This window comes from Poecilia mexicana, unplaced genomic scaffold, assembly GCF_051168715.1.
Source record: "Poecilia mexicana isolate PSO_F unplaced genomic scaffold, ASM5116871v1 scaffold_19, whole genome shotgun sequence".
NCBI classification, from domain to species: domain Eukaryota; kingdom Metazoa; phylum Chordata; class Actinopteri; order Cyprinodontiformes; family Poeciliidae; genus Poecilia; species Poecilia mexicana.
The window spans coordinates 3,643,499-3,669,954 of record NW_028263388.1 but is presented as its reverse complement, the minus strand read 5'-3'; the positions used below and the strand labels follow the sequence as shown (position 1 = coordinate 3,669,954).

Genomic DNA, 26,456 nt, shown 5'->3' with positions numbered 1-26,456 from the left:
TGACAGGATCTAAATCTCAGGTCTCTTTCTCAGGTCTGCGATGGGAAAGTGTCGGTTTACGTCATTGAAGGCGATCATCGCTCTCTCCTGGAAGCAGAGGGAGTGGACTCCATCAGCAGCATCATTCAGAACTCGTTGGCTGGACCACGAGTCACCCCAAAAGAAGGCTGACCCCCCTCCCGTCTTACCCCACCCCCTCTCAGCACCCCCCACCCCCTCTCCACTTTTAAACCTCAAGCTGCACCTTAACACCACCTCCACTGGGTTCCCACAACATCCCACTTCTATCATTTTAAATTCAGGATCTGTAGGTCTAACTCTGTTTGATGAAGCGTTTCCAAAACTGAAGGTGTAGCAACTCTTAGTAGTGGGAAAAACAAGAGACGGTTTTTTCACTGCTGACATTTTACTACTGCATTTTGCTCAGTTACATGTTGCTGTGTTGCTATTCATCACCATTTAATGCACATTTGTTCCCCTGGAGACACTAAAACACTGAGAAACGTTTCCTTTTGTGGGTTCGTGGGGACGACTTCATCTGCAGCATCCCTCCACACACAAAAACATGGTTTATTTTTCCTGAAGGTACGCTTCTGTGCTCTTATTACTGTAATAATGAATATTCGATTATTATAATTTTGAGAGAGAAATGACCAAACTAATTTTGATGAGTAGAAGCTGATACAAGCTGATATTGAGATGTAGTGAGTTTATACAAAAGATGTTTTTTTTTTCCTTTTTATTAACATTACGTTGATTCTCATGAAGTAGAAATGTGTTTGTTTTTTTATTTGAAGAACAAACGGAGTTCTGCTTGGAGCCTCATGGGACTGCAGTGAATCCTACCGAGCTGGATGAGTGTCTGTGTTAACCAAGCAGCTCCATGGTTCTCAAACCTTAAACATCTTTAGTTTTCATTAGTTCTGCTGGAGCGACGTGTGAGTTAGCTTCCACTGCTGTAATCTCATCTGTTTACCGACTTAAAGCATTTAGAACTTCCTGTACTATAGCTGAATGTCTCCTTCTTTACACTGATGCAAACTTTAACTCAAGCGGTCTCACTTGGTGGAAACAGCGAGTTAGTAATGAAACACTGTGAATAATTCCGTGGTGTGGATGATAAACTGTTTACTGTTCAGTTCTGTTTCCTGACCTCTGAGACCTCAGAGGTCAATGAAGGGTCAGGTGACTGCAGTGAGTGAAGTAATGAAGCTTCTTTGTCTTAGAAATATTTCCAATGTTTAAAATAAAAGAACAATAAAAGCCTCTGAGTGAGCATGATGTCTGTGTGCAAATCTTGTCCTGAATGAAAACTCTGTAACACTTTATTTGAAGGGGGGTGAATAAGACTGTCATGACACCTTCATAAACGTGACATAACACCTGTCATGAACATGAATAAGCCTTCATGAATATTTATGACTGTTGTCATAAAGACACTAAACAGAGTGTCTTCAGTCAGAGGCTTCTTCAGTGGAACTGAAGTAGGAAACCAGTCTGCTATAAAGCAACATGCTGAGGCTATTAAAAATCTGAATGCATCAATATGCATTTGATCACATCCTAATGATCTGAAAATCAATATGAAGAGATTTGCAAAACGGCATTTGTGCCTCTGATTAGACCAGTGGTTTCCAAACATTTTTTGCGCCCCCCCCCCCTATGGATTACAAATGGCTGTCTGGTTGAAACGACGCGTTTTTTGGGGGAAGGGGGGTCGACTTTTTGGGGGGCAAAATGAAGTAGCTGAAAATAGACACCAACATTGGTAGCCTACAAGGTACTTGTTAAGCTTAAGGTTCTGTATTGATATTAGCTAGTCATCTTTTAGCTAACATTACCTGCATCCAACAGCTTTACTCAACTCAGTCGGTTAGTTTGGAGGAAAAAACTGTGAAAAGTTCTTTGCGTTTTGCTGGTTTGCTGCCGTGATTCTAACACAAACCTACGTAGCTCCGCACAGCAGCAGCAGGTCTCCTTCACAGGTGTAAACCCAGCGCGAGCGTCGTAGCACTCATGTTGCATTTAAAGGTGGCTTGGAAAAACAGGTTACAACATGTTAACAATGGATTAAACAGTTTTAACTGCTGATAAAAGTGACAGAGGACACAAATATGGGAAGTGTGGAAGCCTCTACTGTATCAAATTGACATAGGAATAACAGAGAGTTGGCCATTCTAAGGTAAAAACCCAGCGCATACAGTGTTCATGTTGTTTTGTTTTTTTTTTCATCTAGGCGGCTTCCCGCGCCCCCCCTGCAATGACACGGCGCCCCCCCTAGGGGGCGCGCCCCACAGTTTGGGAACCTCTGGATTAGACTATCTGGTATAATGATTCACAACGATTCGTTTTGGACGTTTCATTTCATTTCTGTTTTACAAATGTACAGTACAGATAGGAGAAGTAAAATACGACATGGTGAAATGGCATAGATCATTACTGCACTAGATAAAACACACACAGCGATGGAGAGAAATATTTCTTCCCTGTCAGGTTTGCTCTCTGCATTTTATGTTGGTTTCATTTAGCATAGAGAAACGGACCATCATCCCAAAAATCAAAAAATCAAAGTTCCAGTTTGGTCTGGTTTGGATCAAGTTACTCATTTCCCCCATGGTGACTCTTATGGTATCACTGTAATGTTTTAGCAGAAATATATGTGAGGATGGAATGAGTACAGAATGTGCAATAATGTCAGGATATGATTGTGATAAGAAAACCTGTAACCGGATCACTTCTGGATGTCCACAGTGGATCAAACTGCAAGCAAACTAAACCTTTTACTGTTAAATCACTTTGACTTTAATCTCTTTAGTTTTAGGTTTAAAAGCTCTTGAACCAAAAGCATCTTCACTTCCTAATGGAGCCTCCAACATCCCAGTGGGAGACCACCACTCTACCCAGACCTGTGATGCCTCTTCTAACAGTTAAGGATGAGTTAAGCAACAAAACGGCAGCATGTGAAGCATGTGAAGGTCGTTCCACCAGGCAGCGGCTAAAAGAATGAAGTGTCTGCAGAGAAGGCCCCCGCCAGCCTGAACTCATCCTTCATCAGCACGCAGAAGAGCCGTTGAGGCAGAGCCTTGGAGTACGGAGCGGGTCGGGGAACACACGTCCTCAGCAGGATCTCCCGGCCCGCAGGAGGAGGGAAGTCTGGGATCTTCCTGCTTTCAGCAGCCGGTTCCAGATCGTCGTCCACTGGAGCCAAAAGAGCCGCCTGAGGAACAGAGGAAACGGTCTGCAACTGGGAACGAGTGGAGGATCAAGGCTGTGATAGAAAACGATCAGTGTAAAAGAGAATTCATGTGTAGTTAGCGCTTAAGCCACGATATAAGTGTTTCATATCAGTTGATCTAGATAATTATTGATTATAGTTTTTTGTTTTAAATATCTGAAGTACTGTGAATCTGGTGGATAAAATTTTATTTATTTTTATTGAAGCAGTTATGAGGAATAGTGGAGAAAACTGAAACTGCTGCAAGTTGTTGCTAGGTAACCAAAGAGTGAGTTGATGCATCGCTAGCTGTGATTGGTTGAGCTGCAAAAGCCTTTCCTCTGCCTACATCTCCCAGAATGCTGTGGGGATCTGGATCAGAGTTCAGTGAATATTCTATGTATTGAATATTCTATCAGATGTATCATCTGCTAATATTACGATATATATTGTTACTAATTTATTGTAACTGGGCCACTTCATTAGTTTTGTTTTATTTGTTGGTTTTCATTTTCGTCTGTTTGCTGCAGCTGATTTTATGCTGATCGATGTCTAATCATCAGCAAAAAAAATAAAAAGAAAATTACAATAAAAGAAAACGGTCTCAAAACAAAATTATTGTTTATCGCCAAATTACTGGGACAATTTATCGTCCAGCTAAATGTGTTACAGTGACAGGCCTGGTTGTTGTTACATTAATGTGGCTGGCCTACTTGGATGCTGGATTTAGTTTGTATTTCATAAAGTCAACAATGCAGTCAGGATACTGCCAGATGTCTGGATCTGCTTCAGACCAGAACCAGATCCGTTCTGGGCAGCCAGCCTCTCTGTGGCTCCACTAACAAAACATGTGGAAAGGAATAAAATACTGGTCATGTTTATGGTTGCAAATACAGTTATACAATCAATGGAAGTACTAACATGGTTAGAAAATGAGTGTGTGTTAGCAGCTGCTTACCCGCTGAGCGTTAATAAACAGTCTGTGGATGATTCTGCCGATGCGAGCCTGTCCAGCTCCAAGCACCACCACCTCAGGCTCCTCTAGCAGCAAGGTCACAAACCTTCAAAACACACACACACACACACACATACACACACACACACACACACACACACACACACACACACACACACACTAAACACCCAGCAGGAGCTTCCTGTCCGGATCCATGAGGACGGTTTGGAATGAGCTCAGCTTCAAACTCTGAGCTGAACTTACTTCTCTAGTTCGTCTGCAGCTTCACCGTTCTCCTCTTCCTCGTCGACAGCAAACTTGGCCTTGAGAGAGCGAGCTTCGGCGATGACCGTCTCCATGGTGACCAACTGGTTAATAAAATCCTGTGTGGAGAGAAAAGTGCTGTCATAACAGTAGCATAGAGAAGTCAACAGGACACACTTTATTCTCTAGTTCATTAACAAGTTACAGCAGTTCTGAGGTCTGGACTTTGACTGGGCCATTGCAACACCTTGTGTCTCAGTTTATTCTACCAGTCTATTGATGTTTTTCTGCAGTTTGGAATCACTGAGATTAACATGCAGTTATTAATCCCTGTGGATTTGTTCCTTTAAATAACACACTATCAAGTCACGTTTATTCTAAATCAGATTATATTTAAGATTATTATCATGTTCTACAGTCATTATCAGTCATTATCAGGGCTCAACACAAATGTGTTCCAGAATCCAACATAATCCATTAAAGCAATTCTAGCCAATAAACTAAAAGAAAATGCTAAATTTCTGATTGAATGGATGAAGAATGGCTTTTATTTTGATAAGCAGGAAGTGTGCCTGTAGCGACGCAGCGAGCTAGGTTCTTATTTTGCTCTTAAACAACCTGAAGTTCAGACATCAACTCTGCAGCTCTCACACAAAGTCTGTTATAAACCATCAATGTTCTGATGAAAATATCCTTTATTAATCTTATTTAATATTTTAATTTTCTGAGACGCTGAATCTGGGATTTTCATTATCTGTACACCATAAACATCAACATTACAATAAATAAAGGCTTGAAATATTTCACTCCATGTGTTACAAATCAATATTGTACAGGAGTTTCAAAAAAATGTCAAACTTTGTTTTGCAATATTCTAATTTGTTTTAGTTGTACCTGGATAAAAATGATGATTAAAAATTGCTTTCCTTTTTATTTGCTCTTTTACTGAAGTCCAGAACAGGAAGTACTGACCTCCAGCTTCTTGTAGTCGTAGTTAGCCGAGTGCAGCAGTTTGTTGGCTTGACTCGCAGCTTGCTGAATGCTTTTCTCAACTGATGGAATGTTTTCTACTGACTCTGTTGGAGAAATATACATAAAAAAGTTAGAATAAGGGCTATTAAAGGGCCTAAATTTAATAAAACACTTCAACTCGTGCAGCACACTGAAGTCGTTGCTGATCTCACTTCCTGAGTAGCATCGGCTCTACTTGTGATTTTTGATTTTTTTTTTGCGTGTTTATGATGAAACTCTTTTGTGAAAGAGGTTGGTAAATGTAGATGTTGAGAAAACAGACATGAAACAGGACTCACCTTCCTGCTTCAGTTTCATAATAGCAGCATGAAGCAGGCAGGGCAGCAGGTGATGGGCCAGGTCTCCGGGCTTCATCATCGCCAAATAATGCAACACCTAAAAAGAAAAGAAGACATATTCCTGTGATGAATTTTGTTATTACATCTGAAACTGAAATTTGGATTTTTGTGGTCTTGTTAAAGTCTTAAACAACTTAGAGAGTTATTTGGTGATTGAACTGAGGTGATGTTTCACTGGACTGAACAGCTTGATGTGGCAATGGAACCATCATCCCAGTTTTTAGCAGCTTAAATATTTTCATAATATTTTGCAGCTCAACTGTATGTGATCACTTATAAATCATGCGTTCTGTTTCCAGCTGATTGGGACCTTTTCTGCCTCCTTGGTGTCATCAAACAGCCTCTTCTGGCGCCGTGCCGGGATCACCCTGGCCGTGTCCCACGCCTCCACCCACATGTTGCCGGGGATTTTCATTCTTGCACTAAGGTCTCCTCTGATGACAGTGGATCCCTTCTCGTCGACCACTTCTTCTTCTACATAATCCCTCGGAGAGTACCAACGGACAAAGTCCTCCAAAACGCAGCCAGGGTTGGCTGCCTGGAAAGAAAAGGAGAAGGTCATCAGAAGTAAAAAAATAAAATAAAAGATTGCTCCTGCTAATTCTCAGATTATTTTTTTAAACCCTGAAAGAACAGTGGGTAAATAGATAAGTACAAATTTAAAACACTGTGTCCTGATACTGCTGATATGAAGGTTCATGTCTGTCCAATCAGAAAGAAACTGAACAAGCTGAACCTTCCTGAGAGGAGAAACCTTTACTGTCTGAGATAAACATGAAGGCCAGACTGAAGGTCACCAAAGCAAACTTCTGGAATCGAGACAGAAGAGTCTTAGGCTATGTTCACACAACAGGTCTTAAAGGTGCAGTATTTTACTTTTATTAAAAAAATATATGTTTTTTACATACATATTCCCCCAGAAAACCTGATAATCCTGGTGGTAGGGGGCACTATCACCAGGTTTTAACATTTTAAAATTTTTTAAAAGTTACAAAAATGTGGAGGTGCATGTTAGGCATCATCATTTGGACATATCAGCTTGTCAGATGTGCACTCCCCCCCACCCACCCCAGTAGCTTGATCTGTCTTTACTGTCACTGGTGTATAAAAAACACAATTTCTAATAAACAAATGACCACCTGCCCGTTGGCCTGACACTGTTATTTACAAATTCATGATGCCAGCTTTGAACCTAAAAATGTTTAAGTCATAAACAAGGTGGGCCGCTGGTGGACTGCTCTAGCGCCCCCTACCACCAGCGTTAGTAGGTTTTCTGGGGGAAACCCTGAATACTGGTCGCATTACTGCCAAACAAAAATTAGAAATGTAAATGTAATCATCTGTCCAGAACAGAGGACATGTTTGGCATAAACCAAACACAGCAGTCCAAAGAAACTGTGTGCGCGCACATGCATGTGTGTGTGTGCTCTCCTCACCTTAAAGGACTCCATGTCAGAGAGCAGACATGCGCTCTGCATGCGAGCGCGGAGGTGAGTCCCCTCAGCCGACGTGCCGAGCTTAGCCAGGACTTCTGACTGCTCCTCCAGCTGGTCCTCTGTCATGGGGGCTGGCTCCTGAAAACCACCATCACACATTCTAGCCATCACTCCAGAGGAGAAAGCAGAAGACCGGCAGAGGGAGGGCGTTACCTGGGTAACGGGGACATAGAGCAGCTCTGCAGAGTGCAGCAGGGTCATGTTGTTGTAGGGGTGCAGCCTGCCGTCTGCCTTCAGCTTGCTGCTGTCCTTTCCTGCCTCGCTGTGGGAAGACTCCATCTCCCCCTGGTCGCTCAGGCATTCAAAGAACTCGTCCTCACTGTCGCTCCAGGAGTCCCAGGATTTACCTTGTGGTGTTTCTCTGGTTGTTGACGCAGAAGCTCTTCCACCAGATACTTTGCGCTCTCTCTCTCTGTTTCCCTCTTGCACCTTGCGAGCTTCATCTCTCGCCCTCTTCCTCTCTATGCAGCAGTTCAGCATCTACCCACAGGAAAACAGCAAGTGTTTTCAGATTCACTGCAACACAGACAGCTACAGGAGATCCTGGCCACAGCTAGAACCATAATGACTAACAGACCCTGGACAGTGAGAGTTACATCATAATCTACTGTCACTAAGAGTGACTTCCCTTCTGGTTCCCTGGATATTGCTCACTTTTAAATTGTACAATTGTGCTATTTGCATAAACATTGCCAAAGTTATAACATTTGAATATGTTGTGTATTCTGAACGGGAATTTTAAGTTTTTGTTATTGTTTTTTAATGTTCCTTTCAGACTAAATGCATCAATTCTATTGCTTCTGCATCGTCTGCCATTGGTTCCAATTAAAAATTCATTTTTTAATAAGCTGCTATTGCAATTTAATGTGTTTAAATTATTTTTATTTCCCTTGTTTTTAAACCCATTGAAATGCTCATATTGTATTATTTTCTAATCAGTGCAGATATTAGTGCTGAAAAGTAGGGGTTCAGTTCTGGTCGATCGCTGACCACCAATCTTTAAAAAGCCTGACCTGCTGATTCAGAGTTTTGGCCGATATTGATGGTTTTGTCCTAAATGTTGATAAATAAAGCAACATATCACTGAGTCGGCAACAGTGGAGTGACTATTAACTACAAACATGCAGACTTGACCTGGTGGGTCTGTTGGTCAGACTCTGTCATAGAAGAAGTCAAGATGGGCTTCACATGTACATATGGGATCATCACCAATCTCCCAAAATGAAGGAAATCAGGGCCAATTTCTCGGTGCACCCAAGGTTAAAATCTATCAATGTGCATATACAGTGTGGGAAAAAACAAACAAACCAATGACTTTTTGATAGATTTGCTCTAATTTGATTAAATATGAATAAAATAAGAGTCACTGTCAATTTCTGACACACACAGGTTTGAATTCAAACTTTTTCCCCTAACACTGCAATGTGTTTGTGTTGTGGGTGAAAAAATGATGGGAAAAATGTTGGCCCAAGTCTCTGACAATTAAAATAATAATGGATTTTTTTTAATGGAAATGTTTCCAATGACTTTTCCAGAAAAGGGAAATGTCATTTTTTAAAATAATTATATTTAATGGAACAGATTTCTTCATATCTTTGTTTTGAGTGTCTAGGAATAATTGATGTCAGATTGGTTGTAATAATTACCTGAAACTTTTGATGCAGAAGACAACAGCGGAGATCTGGAGATCCGCCTGTTAACCTGCAAATAAAACAATGGTGAAAGCACAAATTTAGATTTCCATTGGTATAATCTGAGTTACTTCAGCTGCTCTGGGTTGTGAAAAATCATTAACCTCATTGGCATGTTTACAATCATAATTGTTGAAAAATAAAATGAATTTAAGAGCATAATTGACCCAACTGCTCAACTTTCAATGACCAAACATAATAAAAAATAAATCACTGTTTCAAGAAGAAACAGTTTATACCCATCAAAAAATGTATTGATGGCTATAAGAGTTTGAAGGGGGTAGAATAGAAAAGCACACCACACTTTTCGATTGTATAATTCTAAAAAATATTTTTTTTTTTTCACAAACTGTTCAACTCAGGTAGTAAAACAAAATCCAAGAGGTATGAATATTTTTGCTTGGCAGATTTACTTATTTTACAATTGACATGTTTTCACACACAGTTGAAGAGAGCTAATTGAACATAATACAAGAAATGTGTGGCTGTCATGCTGACGTGATGCAAATCAACTAAAATCTCCAGTGACTGGTTTGGAGCTGTGCAGGTGAAGTGTGTGTTCAGCCACCCGTAGACGAGGTAGTTGTTTTCCCAGCGGTAGCGCAGCTCCAGGACAAACTCCTGCCAGAGGTGTGCGACAGCCGCCAGGCCACCGTAGCTGTAGTTGACCATGCAGAGACACAACGCCAGGCGGTAGGTCAGACTGTTACAGGGCGCCGACTTCAGCTGGAGGTACAGGTTCTGAAGAGAGACAGGAAACAGGAAATGACCTGCTTATTTAAAAGGACAGCTTCCTCGCGAATGAAACATTTACAGAGGTTTCTGATAGACTAAACTTGACTGGAGTGTTTGATAACTTGCCTCAAGCTGAAATGACTATTTTTATAAAGTGGCCTGAGACGATAATTGTTGTGAATTACCGCTATAGAAATAAAGTGAATTGAATGGATTTTGGGGCTGTATCTTCTGCTTAGAACAGCAGAACTGATGACTTAACATCCACATGTTAAATTTGTTCGAGAAACTCAGTTTTCTCATAACTGTATTTATGTGGAGCCTCGTTCTTTCTGATCAAACTCCACTGCTAAGGAGAAGACGATGCTGGTTCAGAACGTGTTGAGGGCCAAACATACATCATCTGGGCTCTTCTCTTGCTCAGACGGCCTGCAGGAGTTTGCTTGTGTAGTTTTCTCTTTGTCTGATGACTTTTCCACCGCAGCATCAGGGAAGAGGTACTGAGAGGAAAAACAACATAATCCAGACAGAAACATGAATGTTAGAGTGAAAATAAACATTTTATCAGGCAGGAAAATGGTGACCTTGGACTACGAAATGCTGTAACATGTATGTGATGAAGGCCAGGCTGTGTATAAAGGATCAACTGTGTGGGTATTCCCCACATTCTAATCTTCCAATGAAATTCAACTCAATTCAGCTTGTAAGAGTAAAGCGCACCAGGAGGATCGAGTTGAGCATGTCGACATGAAGCGGTGACTCGTCGATGTGCCGGTGGCGGCGGATGCGCCTCCGGGCGCTGTGGACCATACTGGACACGGACAATTTGCTTAAAGGGACCGGCGCTGCTGGCTCCGTTAGCTTAGACAGGGCAGAGCTGATGTCGCTGTTTTCTGCAGGGAAAGATTACAGCTTACATGTGTTGAAGGGGCAGGATTATGTGTTCTTGACACATTGTGCCATTTTGCAGCATAATCAACCACATTCACTTCAGTTGTTAGAAAAATGTTGTACGAAGTCACATTTATTTTAAGTCATATTTGAAACATACATTATATCTTAACAAACATACAAACATACATATCTTAAAATAAATTTGACTTTGTAATTTAATGCCTTAAAATTGGGTCTCTGTCTCTTTAAAAACTCCTGGTGCTTCTGAACCTCTGCCTTCAGGAAGTCATCACAACACGGCTCCTCTATTAACCCTTTAACAACGTTTTTAGTAGCTCCTATAATGAGCTCAGCTGATGCTCAGGTGTTTGCTAACTGCTGCTGGCTAGTCTGAAGGAGCTGAGAGGGGCAGACACAGAAGAAGGGGTGCTTTGTGATGCTTTAGGTTAAATAGATGAATCCTGAAACCACAAAAGGCTCGACTATTTTAAAGCAGCTCAGTTGAAAGCTCTGTAGCTCTGCAGTAAAGATTGGATTAACACACTATAAATGTGGAGTCTTTAAAGTACAGTTTGTGATCTTTAGTTCATGTATTTGGTTTGTAAAATCTCTAAAAGGTTGTAGTCTTACGAAGTGGTTTTGCATTTACCTTGACCAGTTACAGACGTTAATGATTGGGTAAAATTTAAAACCCCAACAGGAAGTAATCGTACCTCAGTAGCGGTGAGTCCAGACCTTCTGGATAACGTGAAGCATAGAACTAGAAACTGGTTTTTACAAGAGTAGAAGAAGCAAACTGACCCTGGCCTTCTTCTTCAGCGTTGCCTCTACCCAGGATCTCCTCTGCAGACTCCTTCCGACAGCAGAGCTTAAAGAACTCTGTGATAAAGTCTCCTACAAGGAAATGAAAGTCAAACAGAACATTTAGATGACATTTTTTGTAGTTCAAACGTATTCTGCTGGAACATATGGGGCCTGTTCCTGCAACAAAGTTTAAAAACACCTGAAATAGTAGAGGTGTGAGTGGAAACAAGTGAGCCACCTACCCAGTAAGCACTGAAGGTTGTCAGCAGTCCGAACTCGAATGGACCAATGAGGAGCTTGGAGAGGGTCAAGGTCACTGTTGGATAGCAGGAGATGGGGTTGAACACATCTCACATGCTGGGCTATCAGTTAAATCCCTCCCAACAATCTACTGCTACTCAAACTTTTATGCAGTTTTTAGAACATTCTGGATGTTTGAACAGAATGTAATTAACACCAACTTTAATGATACACTAAATTATGATAATGTTTCAAGATAATCAGTTCTCCAAGTGACAGACAGCTGTTGTGCCATACAGGTTTGGGGAACTGTTAGAACTTAAAACACTCACCTGTACACATCGTTATCTACAACGATGCCCTCTGTGAGGTGAGGCCAGGTGGTTGCAAGATGAAGTTCACTTCAAAGCAAAACGGGAAGAAAAAAAGTATTCATTTAAACTGGCTTTTTTTTCTTTTTACACATGAACAACATCATGTCAAAAATCCAGATAGAATCTCATGCATGTGCAAAGGGAGACAGAGATGGCATAGAATGGTCATGTACTAAAGAATGACTTACAACCGCTAAGCGTAAAGAAACACATAATATGGGCCTGGATACCATATTTGGGTCATTGATTTATTTGAATAATTTTAAAAATGTCACAATTTCAGTGACTTAAAAAAAAAGAAAATAAAGGCTTAAGTTTCTGGGAGATTCTCTTAAAGCCACACAAACTGGAGGCATCCATCTGGGAACGGAATCTTTTAAAAAGTACTTCTGAAGGTTCTAAGATGTTTTTCATTTGACAAGATGTGACTATTTCTTGTTAGTCATTGACGCATTTCATTTAATTATTCCTAAACATACATCCAAACTGTTTCTGGAGTGGGAAAAGCAGGGAACAATAAGCTTCTGGAAAACTCTTCCCAAAGACGAGGCTTCAAAAACAAACAGCACTTCAATAAAAAAACCCAAAACATTTTTATTGCTAAACTAATGAATAACTTGACATGCGAGCTCAAAAACTGTCTATTTCTTTTAAATCTGTTATTCATGTTGTTTAACCATCAGACTGGAGCAAAACATTGTTCTATCATTCATGTTTCCAGAGTTTCAGGAACTCCTGATCATTCATAGATCTTCTTTAGAAATGTGAACGCTGACATTAACATTGGGGATGTCTGTTCTGCTGCTACATGTTTAGCATTGAGATCATATTTTAGGCTTGAAAAGCTTCACTGATAGGCTAATTCCTTTTAGCACAACAATAGTGTTTTGCAGCGTCCAATCAAATCGCTTTAGAAGCAGAAATGAACCCCCAAGAAGCGCCTTTGTCGTCCACTGCTGCTGCCTGTGGTTGTTGCTTGTGTGTCAGATTTATGAGTATACCAGAAACAAAATACAAAGGTTCCAGATGTTCATATGGAAAAATAAAAATACAATTAAATGCATTAAAGCAAATTTTAACACGTTAAAATTCTGTATAATTAATTTCTTGAAATTAATTTCTCATTATAGACACGGTCCTAGTAAAATTGTAATCAGAACAATACATATGGTACTGTACTAAGAATATTCTGTATATATTAATCATTATTTTGTCTTAAATATTATTTAATACTCTCACCAAAAAAAAATGCTAATACCTGATTGGTTCCTCGCAGGCTCCAAAGGGAAGATTTCCAAACTCCACTCCTCCTACTTCACCACCGAGCAGCGTATCAAAGTCTGACAGGAACAGAACCCAGCCAGCCAAAAACAGAACAAACAACACCTTTACTGGACAATGGCTCATCAGCTGGGACACACTCTGAATCATGTGGGAGACAACCTCTGTGTTTTATATGTAATACAGCCAAAAAACAAAGACATAGAGTTATACAGTCCAGATTTAATGGGACACAGTGAGCTCTTGGTGTGAATACCTGGTGGCTGCTGCGGCCATGAAGACTGCTGCCAGTCCTGCAGAATGTAGGTGTAGCGAATAGCGATGTTGACTGGAGGCAGAGGGAGCAGATTACAGCCCTGAACCAAGACAGGAAGAGAAAAACTGAAAACCTGAACTTAACCTGGAATGGCTTTCTGTCTGTGCACCAATCTGGTGAAGGTTTACTGTAACACCGGCAGGTCTATTAGAGTGGGGGGAGGGAGATTTCTACTAAAATGCCCAAAACATCTAACTGCTAGCCTTTTGATGTGGAGGAATCAAAAGACATTGTAGCTGAGTAACTATCACTATTAAGTTTGACAATTGTGACAACAACATAATTCCACAGCCTGATGTTCCTGTAGTTTATGGTCATATGATCTGTGATCATTTCCATTTTGGGTGGAAAATTTCTAACTTTCACATGACTTTCTTTTCTTTTTTCTGTTTTGAGTTGATGTCTGCCTCGGCTGATTGGAGTTAAATTACACAGAACACTGGAGCTCATCCTCAAAAGAAAAGAAGAGCTCGGAGAAACAACAGAACTCAGCTGAAAATGGAACAAATGTTGTTTGTTCCAGGTAGAGTCTCCAATCGAACCGACTCTACCTGACTATCAGGTGTGAAACTCTACCACCTTATCATAAGATACCAAAAGTTCTTAAAAACATTTATGTTGGACAATTAGACCGTGCTCTTCCACCGACACACTGCTTTCCAATGAAAGTCCAGTTTGATGGTTTACCATACAGAACAAAGGAAAAGCAGGACCTCTAAAGTAGACAGCAGCACTACTAGGCTGTGCTGACAGAAGATGACTGAAGCTGTTGAACTAAAAAGAAAAGAAAACTGCAGTGACAAAACTGTCAGTAATGTGGAATGATGGTGCCAATGTGTGTATATTGTTTTCAGATAGTTTTTCTGCGATGTGTTTTGCTCCTCAGTACTCACTATTTTAGACTTAAAGATGTCCAGGAGGCCTGACAGGTGGTTGTACTGACTCGGCACCTTACGCAGATGGACGATCTCGAAGTCGGTGCGCACGCCGGGCCCTTGGCACTCGCCAGCATATATCCGCCTCCACTTCTGCTGGATCTGCACAAACATGGGGACCTGACTGGACACACATGATGAAACAGAATGGTTTCAAGACACACTGCTTTGTACTGCTACAGAACCAGCTCAGTATTCATGTCATACAGATTATGCTTCACTGCCCTGTGCAGAAGTAGCTGATGTTTTTAGTAGCTACTTTTGAATAATCTTCACATGCTGACACATCTCTTTTATTTTAGAAGTCTTCCCCACATTGATGGACAGAAACAATTGCTTCTGTCCATTGTTTTACCACAGATCTACAAGCTTTGGAGCAGCAACATGTCTACACCGCTGCTGTTATGGAGGCTTCTGCCAATCATCACTTGATCAAGTATCTTATCTCCCTCTTTGTTTAGTGCCTCATTAAGAATCAGCTTTTGTACAGTTTAAATCACTTTAGAACTTGGTACAGATCGCATTCCTTTCATTATGTCCTGATAAATAAAACCTGAGACTGTCAGGATGGACCATCTACCATGTCTGCTCTCATTATTACTCCTGTGACTGGCAGTTTAAAGCAGCTCCTCATTGGGGGCTAATGAAGCCTAACTCAACCTCTACCTGCTATTCGAAAAGCAGAAGAAAAAACATTTTGACATTCAACTTGTATGTATATTGATTTGAACTTGACTGGAGGTAAGAATGAGAAGACAATCTCCAATATGTCCAGGATGAGCTGACAGAGGGACTCACCAGCCGCTGTTGGACAGAGACATGGAGACGGAGCTGAGCAGCAGGTTGCATTTGGACTCGCTGATGATGGCTTCACAGTTCGCCCCAGGACTGATGACCACAAACTCCCGCAGGCCATACCTGCCAACATAACAAGAAACAGAATGTTCACAGGAAAACTGTAGAAATGATTTAAAGAATGAACAGCTGGTCAGATTTAAATAAGTAACCATTTCATGTATTAAAACTGCTCCAATGGGACGGATGTTCTGTCATTAACCAACCAGCTTCCACCTAGCTAATCATTTTTCAGTTTAGAAACTTTGAACAGCCTGGTTAACAGTGTTTTTTGCTGGATTAAAGAAACCTATTATGCTGTGCTTCCACTGGATGAGTTACTGGTGCTACTGGAATGCATGTGGAATATTGTCATATTTCTATATGGATTAAATGATCATTCATTTCTCTAAATAACATGCAGAATGGAACACAGTAAACGCACCATCTGACCAGGCAGTGGGCTCGTGGAGGGAAGTCGTTGTGCATACACAGAAGATCTTGCATCGCCAAAGGTAAGGTATCTGAACAGAGGAGAGGAAAATATGAGACAACACTCATTAACACACAAAGGAATATAACTACTAATCTTCTGAAATAGTCCACGAAAGAAATTATTTTCTCATTTGATTAACTTTCAATTACTTTGCTTAAAGTGGAAGACACATCCTAAGATGAAAAAACTGACCTGAGACAAGTGAAGGAAACAATTCAACTGAAATTAGATGGTAAAAATTGTTACTGGAGCAAAATAAAATATCCATCTCTGGATCCAAATTTGTTTAAATGGTTTTAGAATCTTTTTGCTGAATTTGCTGAAATATCAAAAATGATTTAATAATGTATATGTTTTTGGTTTTTGGGGGAGATTTTGTTGGTTTTGGTTTCATGTTTCACAAAAACTCTTAGGCTTTTGTGTTAGTTCAATTTCAACCTGTGGATCTCCATAACTTTGTGTTTATTTTGGCAGAGATGGTTTTAGATCAGTTGAAGTTAGAAACACAAACAAGGTCAGGCGAAGGTTTATAGTGAAAATGCATTCAGTTTTCAGCCATATTGGAAAATGTCCGTACCCTCTTCACTCTTCCCATTCTCCTTTTTACAATCTTCTTTCAGAAAGTGATGGGTGATGTAGAACTTAAAGTCAGCAAAGTGAATATCTAGCGACTGCTCTTCCCAGCTGCCATTGATGTATGCACCCTGTGAACACATGGCATCAAATAGTTTATTCATAATCCATGATTAACTGTCATCATTCACAACCCCATACGAATGGATTGAAGCTGGTCACCTTTTCTGGAGATGTTTTTTCCACATAGTTTTCAGTCAGCTTCCACTCATTCAGCACTTCCTCAACCCTGGACACAAACCTTGAAACAAAAAACAGAGTTTTGCTTCGAGACAGGAATGAGTCACAAAGTCTAGCTGTGCCATGTGTCCATCCTCAATTCTCCAACACAGAAAGTCCAAAAGCTTACTATGACATTGAATAATTCTAATTTAGTTCATTAAATACAACTGGCTTTAAAAGCAATAAATACAACAAATACATAAACAGTTTGAAACTGTCAAACAAAATATTCTCCAGCTGGTAGGTTAAGTGGTGGTTCAATTAGAAGCAATTGTAAGCAAACCAGGAGGGTCGGTGTAATTAAATATAAACAAAATCTCCAAGGAGCAAGACTTTAAATTAACCAAAAAAACAAACAGTAAAAGAAAAATAGAAACATAATTTCTATCCAAACAGGAGAAAACAGTTCCAGTGGGTTAAAAAGAAGCAACCATGGACTGGAGCGAAGTAAGATCCGGGGATGAGACCTGAATCGGGATTGGCTGGAACAATCCTAAAAAAATATGTAAAGATGACTACATGAAATAAACAAGTACTTTCCACAGGTTGCATGTCAGGAAGAGCAGCAGACCGAAATGCACAGAACTCTCTTTCCATCTGTCTGGACTTTTTTTTTTTGGTGAGGATGATGTTTTCTCAAGCTGACAATGCATCTTTCCACTGAGCAAATATTGTTAAATCTTCTCTTCAAGACAGGAAGATCAGCTCAATGCCAGCAACGAGTCCTAACATCAATCCAATTGAAAATGTAGGGGAAAAAACGTAAAAGAAAAAGGCACCTAGCAAGACTACGTTCTGCTAAGCTGACCTGTCAACTGCCAAGAAACAGCAGCTGACAGGGCGTTGATATTTGAATAAATGTTCAAATGTCAATGTTATTTTGTGACATACACTTTACCTTCACAAACCTAGACTTTTGGAGTCATTGTGGCATTTATTAATGTCTCATTGCAAGTATTTTATTTCTTCCACCCCCTGTGAAGAAACGACAACTCTGCATTTTTTCTAAGGAACAGCTGCTTCAACCAGGACAAGCACTTTATAATTTTATGGTAGATATTTTTAGACATACATGTTCAAACATTATCGCTTGAATGTGTATAAGCCTAATGATGACAACACAAAGACAAAATGGGCCAACCAATAACTAAATATCCATACTGTAGGTCCTCCATTAGGCTTTGAAACAGGAGCTAAGGTTTGCTTTTGCTTACCGCTCCCATTCGGACGCGGTGGTAAAGTCTGTTATCTCAAAAACCTCCGACTCGGGCTGCAGGACAGAAGGGAGACATGTTCAACATATGTTCTGTTTTAACTCCAAAAACCTAAGCAAATAAACTTACATCGTTGTCAGCAGCCATGTTGAAATGCAGTTTTGTTATTCCGTTTTTTTCTTCTCGTCAGTCTTTGGCATCTAAACCTTGCGTCAGTGTAATGATGCCCCCTTGTGGGAGCAGATGAGAGCAAAACGAAAAAATATCGGCATTTAAAAATATAATTATAGGTGAAAATATTCACACGGAACCTGAAATAAATGTACTGAAAACGTTGTTTTGAACGTGAAAGAAAAATCGGTTGTAAAAGAAAAGAATAATTAAAATAACAAAATTTTCACTCTGATTTGTTTATTAATCCTAATAATTGAGATTAAAATATATTTCTATATTCAATATTCAATATTTCTATTTAGTGTCGTTTTAAGATGCCTTCGTTTTAGCCCCACATTGTGTAAAGGAGTCAACTACATTCTATCTGATTGTACTTGAACTAGATTTCTGTCTTGAAAACAGTCTTGTTTTGACGTTAATTTTTTAAATGGACAATTCAAATGAACTGAATTTGAATTTTGAATTCTATTATATTATATTTAAGAACTAGTGTGATATGCAGCACTCATAGACATGAATATCACGTGTAGAACTGAGGTAGCGACTCAGTTCTACATTCATTTCCATATTTGTATGTATAAAGTATTAGAATTATAAGAATTATAAATAATAAAAACTTCTATGATAGACAGCTCCCTATCCTGGATGTACGCCGCCTGCCACCCAATGCCTGCTGAATACCAGCTGACTGCAAGAAAGAGCGCGCGTCGATTTAAAGTCACTTCTGCTTCTTCCTTCAGTCCATTGGATGGCGCTCGAGCGACAGGAAAAAGACGACGGCATTACCCACAATGCACTGGGTCACAGTGAGAGCGCGCTGATATTAGTTGATAGGGAAACGGAAGATACACTGTTGCGTATGAAAGTAGACTAATGCATGGATGTAGCCATATTGCAGTGTCCTTGAACTGTTCATCCGTTTCTCCATTTCTATTCAACATCCTGCTAGGTGTTGGAACACCGACATGGCTCCATATAACCTACTGACGGCCACCGTTAGCCTCATGGCTAGGTCATTCAGTGCATTCTACACAAACACGCCTGCAAGGTAGCGAACAGCATGTTTCTGTTAGACTGATGTTTGTGCTTAGCTATAACAATATAGTGTTTACCTTCAGTTTATAGATTCTAACGTATTTGCAAAAGTTTAAACGTCTGCTGCAGCTTTTAGTTTTAATCACTTTTGATGCACCGTCTTGACAGAATATGTCATGACATATATAAATATGTATCATGATACATATTTATAATCTACTGATAGTTCTGTGTTAAACTACTGCATCTTAAAGGGTTTATTGTTAAGGTTTTGAAAAGGAGGAAGCGGCTTTCAGGGTCAGAAGTTCAGATCCATTCATCATAGACATCCTGCTCTTTTCCAAAAGAAAATTAACAAACTGTTTTTCAAAAATATGCAGAGTTGTCCATTTTCCTTGGATTTTTTTCTAACCTATACAGGTTAAAAACTCTGCGTACTGGCTCAAACACGCGGTTGTAAACAGTGAATTTAAAAAAAACATACATTTTCTTACATAAAGTCAGATCAAACTTATCCTGTTTTAGGTCAATCAAAAGTGATTTCGATTTGCTAAATGCCAGAAATAATTATTTTTTAAAAGTTATATAAGATATATATATATATATATATATATATATATATATATATATATATATATATATATAAAGTTATTTTATATAAAAAATATATTTTTAATATAAAATAACTATATATATATATATATAAAATCTTTTCTCATTTTTTTCTAAGACTACTGCATTCCTAAACCATTTGGAAAGCCCAGATGATGATGTCATGGCTTTGTAAGCTTCTGATAGATTATTTCACAATATTTTGTGGCTGTATTATTTTTGCCTGAAAACACTATCCTATCTGAGGCTACAGCACAATATGCTGCAGATATATGATTATGCAATGCAATGCAATATTTATAGTGCAAATGACTATATGGATATCAATAATTGCAGACGAATATATTCCAAGTATTATGAACTTTCATATTTCATGCTAATCTAATATTGAACCTGTGAGGGAAATAGCCAAATGTCTCAACTGATGTCATTAATAATATTTAACAGTGTTGTCGCTAGATTTTCTAATATTGTTCAGCCCTTGTTCTTACTGAAGTACAGAGGTGGCAGTATCATGCTGTGGGGAGGGGTTTGTCAGAACCACATGCTGCAGACATCTCTGTTCCAGACCATCATGAAGTGGTGACACAGTGAACCTACTGTGGTTTTCAGTGGTGATGTTGGAATCTGCTGTTTTGGGGAAAAAGTTCCAAAGGTTCTTCTCAACCTTTGTAAATATGCAGTTCTCCTTCACAGGTCTGGTGTCAAACAAATATTTTATTAATTCGGCCAAAGAAGATGAAAGGTCTTTCTGAAAGCCATTGAAGGCCAGATTTATCCCCATTCATGCTTATGGTTATTGGAGGGACATTTCTGACGGAAACTGCTGGTTGTTTCTTGAAATGTTTGTGACAGAATGAGGGGGCAGCAGCCTGATGTGTAAAATGTGAATTAATGTCTGTCGCTGTTTTCAGATGCACCAGTATCGTGTGCAGTGCAAATATCAACCCAGTGAAATATCTGACCTCGCAGACCAGCGGCCCACCAAAGAGACCTCTAAACGGATACATGAGATACGTTCTCCAGCAGAAACCAGTCGTGATCAGTGAAAACCCAGGTAACCAGCAGCTCTGACCTTTTAAGAGGAAAATGTTAACATGGCAATTGATCGGCCCTGATTTTCTTATTTTTGGGCGATTGGTCGATACTAGCGTGTAAAAACCCCAGCCTGATATTATCTTCTTCCACAAAGGTCTGAAAATCACAAAGGTCTGAAAATCACAAAGGTCTGAAAATCACAAAGGTCTGAAAATCACAAAGGTCTGAAAATCACAAAGGTCTGAAAATCACAAAGGTCTGAAAATCAGCCACTATCTATATTATCTTGCAGGTCATTTCAAGGTGTGGAGCGTGTCTCTCATTGGGGGGCGCCAGAGCTCTTGAGTTTGATCTTTGTGATATGAAGAAAAAAAATTACAAAAAATTATTAGCGGACATTTTACCAACCTGACATGATAGATTTTGTTTACATCAAGAAATTTGGTGCCAGTGCGCAGTGCTGGAGTGTGTTTGTGGTGTGTTTCAGTTCAGCTAAAAAACAAAAAAAGGCGACACACACACACACACACACACACCGATTCTGAAATCATCAGTAGAGCAGGAGTTTAAATGAGCTAATCAACCACTGCTGTGTACAGACAGTCACTTATTAATAATCGTAAAATAAACATCAAGCCTGAAAATACGATACTGCAACGGACTGAATGTCCTGTTCTCTGTGTGGGAAATGTTTGTGTTGAATACTCATACAACAGAGGCTTTATTGTCAGTCAGTTGCTATGGCAACAAGTCTGTGTGCAGCACAGCCAACACAGAGAGTGAGATAAACAAAGAATGCCAGTGGCTTTGAGTTGATGAGGTGAAGTTTTTATAGATCAATGATCGGCTTGAAAATTGCAATCAGTCCATTCCTAATTTCCAGCGTTTTTTTTTTATTTTACTCTTCACGGTCACTGTGGCTTTAACTGGATACTTCCAGACCCAGCTGAGCTATGTTACAAACTCTGATAACTTGCCCTCTACTGGAAGAAGGAGAGTATCTGCTGAATAAGAAGAAAGCTTAACATTTCATCAGAACAAATCAGAAATCCACTTAGTCAGATCCATAATATTCCATTAAAAAGAGCGTGCACAGGAGAGTATGTTTACTGTATCCTAGTAACTCGGCTGGATAGCAGCAGCCTCTTCTGCTAATCTTTTCTCGAGCCGGGTTTAATAAGTCTTTGCTGGGAGGATTAGATTAGCTGTTAATCCAGTGTTATCACAGCTCTGAACTTGTAATGGCAGACGCTGCAGATCTGAACCAATGTGTCTGTGTGATTTTTGAATGTCCAGCTGTTACAGGACATCAACATTTATTCAAATAAATACTGTTCCAGCTGTAAGATTACTACATTTTTTATTCTGTTGGGATTAATCTGAAGATGTTTGCTTAGATTAAAACTAAACTGACTTTGAATATGAAGGATTCTCACCAACGCTGTGAACCACGTTAGAGACGTCTAAAAGATTAGTCAGGTCACAATGAAGAACAATCACACTCAGTTCCTGATTCAGAAACTCAACATTTACATAATTATTAAAAATCATGATATTTAGAGAAAATAAAAAAGAAGGTGATTATTTATAACCTGTAATGGATTAAAGTCTGTATCTGGTTCTTCTCAGTTAATTATTACAAAAAAGTACTTCATACATTATTTATTGAATGAATGGCTCTAACTATAAGGATATGAAGCAGACTAACAGTCCCTGCTAAGCAGCTAGAAAACAAACAGAAAGGCCGTCATTAAATCCAGGGACAGTTCTGTCAGATTACGGTCAATGCAATATTGCAAGACAGAAGTCAAGGTATTAGGAGCAGAGGTTGTTTTGACTGACAGGGTCACATAATCTATTTTTACCCATGAATTCCTAAAATGATAATAACATATTCAGTTGGATTTCATTTTTATTTGGTTTAATCATTATTGAACAAGCTGAACAGAGACTCTGCATCGTGTCATCACACATCAAGCAGATGAAGACATGCAACTTTTTCTCCTCACTGACAAAAACCACAGAGAGGTGATGAACAGACAGTGAACCATGAAATGAAACGATTGCACTCTAATCACACCTGGATTATGAACGATTCTGTCTGAACGAACTGTCTCGCGACTTCCTCAAGTTCCCAACCTCAGGGTTTGGGTGTTGATCTGCTGCTGAACTGAAGACTGAAATTACAAGCTCTACTTTGGGCAAAGTTTTGAAATCAGGTCATATTTCTCTTGATCAGAAGTCTGAACAAGATGCAGATTTTAGTCCAGGTCAGAGATGATGCTCATGTGGGGAATTTTGGATTTTCAATTGTGTAAAATTGAATCTGTCTGCACCAAGCGGTCAGGTGTGAGTGAAAATAGCAGACAACCTTCTGATTTTCCCATCATAGTTTAGAAAAACATTCCAAGATGAAAAATATTCAGTTAACATGACCCCTGATCAGATGTGCAATTAATGTTTAAAATCTTTTGCACATATTGTGGTTTTACATTGCAGCTGCTGGGAGCTTATCATATTAAAAGCTTAAATATCCCGTAGTGGAACATTGTTAAAAATACGGATGTGATATTTAATGACTGAGATGCCAAAGCTGACATGGAATGATGAGGAAACAAAAGAGGTAGAAAATGTTTCCAAATCATCATTTATTTAGCTTTTGCGAAATTTAGCAATAATATGGCAAACACAAGCACCTTATTCTTGACCCTGGATCAATGTGCAGACCCTGAGAGGAAGAAAAGAGCATGAGACAGATCATGTGATTCTAATCAGTCTGCCTTTCATTGGTTCCTCTTTAGAAATCAAGCTGGTGGATGTAGTCAGGAAGATCGCCCAGCAGTGGAGGATGATGAGCCCAGAGCAGAAAGAGGTACTACTACCTCCATTAGGATTTGTTGGAGTCCTGAAATAAAAACCAAACTCTTCCGTCCTATTGTGTGTTTATGTCAGACTCATTCTCATGTGTAGAATGAGTCTGACATTTTACCTGCTGTTGCCTCCGTGTGGTAATCATCATGTCAGCTTCCTGACAGAGCAGACCCAGCTGTGGACTAAGTCCATTGTCTCTTCTCCAGCCGTTCCAGCAGGCCTCGGTCCAGGCTATGAAGCAGTTCAAGGTGGACCTCCAGAAGTACCAGGCCCAGCTGAGCCCGGCTGAGCTCCAGCAGCAGGTTCTGGAGAAGAGGCAGAGGATGGCTAAACGGAAGGCCATCAGGAAGAAGAGGGTGAGAAGATGATTATCTGGTTGGCATGCAGGGTTCTTCCTATGCAGCCTGGAGGAAAGGTCTGGAATTACATCTCAGGATAAGTGTGGAAAAACAAAACAGCTACTTTCAGACTTTAATTCCACCTCCAATGTCTTCCTTTCATCCTTCCTTCTTTGTGTCCTGTCTTCCCTACTTCTCCCTCACTCCATTCTTTTTTTGTGTTCTCCTATCTTCCTGTCCTTCAAATTCACTTCAGGAAATGAAAGATACTGCTGACAATGTTCATTTTTTGTTGATTGAGCCATAACAAAAACATATTGTCACCTTCCTAAACAAATAGCATAAGTCATTTTTTTTTCAAACTTTGTTCCACATAATATATGTGTATGACTGCTGTAATATATACACTGCTCAAAAAAATAAAGGGAACACTCAAATAACATCCTAGATCTGAATGAATGAAATATTCTCATTGAATACTTTGTTCTGTACAAAGTTGAATGTGCTGACAACAAAATCACACAAAAATCATCAATGGAAATCAAATTTATTAACCAATGGAGGCCTGGATTTGGAGCCGCACACAAAATTAAAGTGAAATGTTCCCTTTATTTTTTTGAGCAGTATATAAAAAATCCTGTAATCACTCACACACAGTTAATATTAAAATTCAGCTGTGTGTGGAACTGTGATGTAATTGAGTTTTGGCTCAAAGTCATTTTATTATTACTGCATAAAGCTGTTCAATAATAATTACATACAAATAAGTGTGTGTGTGTTTGTGTGTGCGCACGCATGTATGTGTGTTTCAGGAGTTGAACGTCCTTGGGAAACCCAAACAGTGTCGAACTCCTTTCAACATCTACATGTCGGAACATTTCCAGGAGGCCAGAGGAACCACCACCCAGGTGGGACGACCACACTGTGATCCTCATTCTCTTCCACTTTGTTACGTCACTAACAGCTGACCAGGGAATTTAGTAAAGAGGAACTTTAATCACAAACCTGATGCTCAGGTTAAGTCCAATGATTAATCATCCTGTCATTGTACTGCTGGAGTTTACTGAGCTCCTGAGAACAACCCAATGTGTATAGAAGCAGTCTGCATGACTGACAACTGGCTTATGTGTACCAGTGTGTGACACGGTGTACCAAGACAATGAAATCCCACCTTAACTACTTTACAGTGAAGAATCTAAACTGTGAACACCTCTGAAATTTACTAAAAATATATTGTTGCGAATGTTTCAGGCCAAGTTGAAGTCGCTGTTGGATGATTGGAGGAATCTGTTCAGCCATCAGAAACAGGTTTGGTTCCTCCATGATTTATATTTTTCTTTGGTTTGTTCACCTGTCGAGTGCATCGAGACGTTCTGCTGATCCATCTTTTACGTCTCAGGTCTACATCCAGCTGGCTGAAGACGACAAGATCCGCTATAAGAACGAGATCAAGTCCTGGGAGGAACACATGATTGATATCGGACGTGAAGATCTAGTCCGGGGACAGACCCAGAGCAAAAAGAAAAAAACTGCTGCTGTGAGGAAAGCAACAAAGAAGACTGCAGCTAAATCGGTGAAGAAGGCCACTCTGTTTTTTGTTGGCAAAAAGCAGAAGTCAAAAACATCCAGTAAGGCGAAACCGAGTGCTTCAGCTAAAACTGTCCAAAAAGACTCTCCAAGAAAGCCTAAGATGTGATTAGAAGTGAGTCCAGACGACTGAAACTAGCTCACCTTTTTGTTTTGCTTCATTTCTTTTTTCTTTTTTTTTAGTTTGACCACATCACGTTAGAACTGACTCTTATCGCCTCATATTCTTCTTTTACATATTCTAACAAATAAACCTCTACTTTCATAGGTCTATTTTTACATAATGTGAGTTCATTATTTCTGTCGCAGCTCAGTCTGAATCATGTCGAGTTTTATTTACAGTGTTTTCTCCTTCAAATGAACATCTGTGCTGATAGTAAGATTGGAAGGTTTTTTTGTTTTTGTTTTTTTTCAGACTGTTGTCTCTTCAGTCTGCATCGATTGTCTCCGTCCAAAAACAAGTCCTCTGGATTATAGTATTACTGGAAAGACTGACCCTTGATAAGATATTCTGTATTTGTTACAAAAAGAAAATGAAAACCAACAGTGTCCATTGTTTTTTCTAAAAAAGTTTTCAGCTAGAGATGGTGGATCCTGGCTGCTTTCTACATTTGTTGCTGCACCTGAAGGCAGTAATATGGATGTTATGTAAAGACGGTATGAAAATTTTTATGATGGTATTTGTTCTCTTTAGCGATGAATTTAATAATTAGTCACAATAACTTAAGGGATTTATAATGATGGGCCAATTGACACCAAAATCTCTGGGGAATGTTTCTGACATCTTGTTGAATAAATACTGTAAAGAACTAGGACTGGTCTGGAGGCAGAGG

The 26,456-nt window shown here is 39.5% G+C and overlaps 3 protein-coding genes across 3 annotated transcripts in view; 2 read left to right on the top strand and 1 right to left on the bottom strand.

Annotated features, from left to right (window-relative positions):
* Positions 1 to 1,276, top strand: part of fasn (fatty acid synthase) — a 39,320-nt gene extending 38,044 nt beyond the window's left edge. Inside the window, exon 42 of the mRNA XM_015002613.2 lies at positions 34 to 1,276. Coding sequence (XP_014858099.2) covers positions 34 to 171 — 138 coding nt within the window. The 3' untranslated portion in view covers positions 172 to 1,276. The remainder of the gene's footprint in view (positions 1 to 33) is intronic.
* Positions 1,277 to 2,344: 1,068 nt separating this feature from the next.
* Positions 2,345 to 18,195, bottom strand: rab3gap1 (RAB3 GTPase activating protein subunit 1). Its single transcript, XM_015002627.2, has 24 exons — positions 18,098 to 18,195; positions 17,969 to 18,024; positions 16,695 to 16,773; positions 16,477 to 16,603; positions 15,849 to 15,927; positions 15,368 to 15,487; positions 14,528 to 14,693; positions 13,575 to 13,674; positions 13,296 to 13,377; positions 11,996 to 12,064; positions 11,666 to 11,739; positions 11,421 to 11,513; positions 10,446 to 10,618; positions 10,124 to 10,225; positions 9,559 to 9,731; positions 8,946 to 9,000; positions 7,453 to 7,779; positions 7,240 to 7,377; positions 6,114 to 6,341; positions 5,744 to 5,840; positions 5,406 to 5,509; positions 4,434 to 4,552; positions 4,173 to 4,275; positions 2,345 to 3,217 (listed from the first exon to the last, which is right to left on the bottom strand). Exons 1-24 carry the CDS (start codon positions 18,113 to 18,115, stop codon positions 2,996 to 2,998), a joined length of 2,904 nt encoding a protein of 967 aa, XP_014858113.2. The 5' UTR covers positions 18,116 to 18,195; the 3' UTR covers positions 2,345 to 2,995.
* Positions 18,196 to 18,912: 717 nt separating this feature from the next.
* On the top strand, positions 18,913 to 26,167 carry tfam (transcription factor A, mitochondrial). The gene is made up of 7 exons (XM_015002632.2): positions 18,913 to 19,190; positions 20,704 to 20,846; positions 23,629 to 23,699; positions 23,905 to 24,054; positions 24,849 to 24,944; positions 25,288 to 25,344; positions 25,436 to 26,167. The coding sequence occupies exons 1-7, from the start codon at positions 19,108 to 19,110 to the stop codon at positions 25,730 to 25,732; spliced, it is 897 nt and encodes a 298-aa protein (XP_014858118.2). The 5' UTR covers positions 18,913 to 19,107; the 3' UTR covers positions 25,733 to 26,167.
* Positions 26,168 to 26,456: the final 289 nt, after the last annotated feature.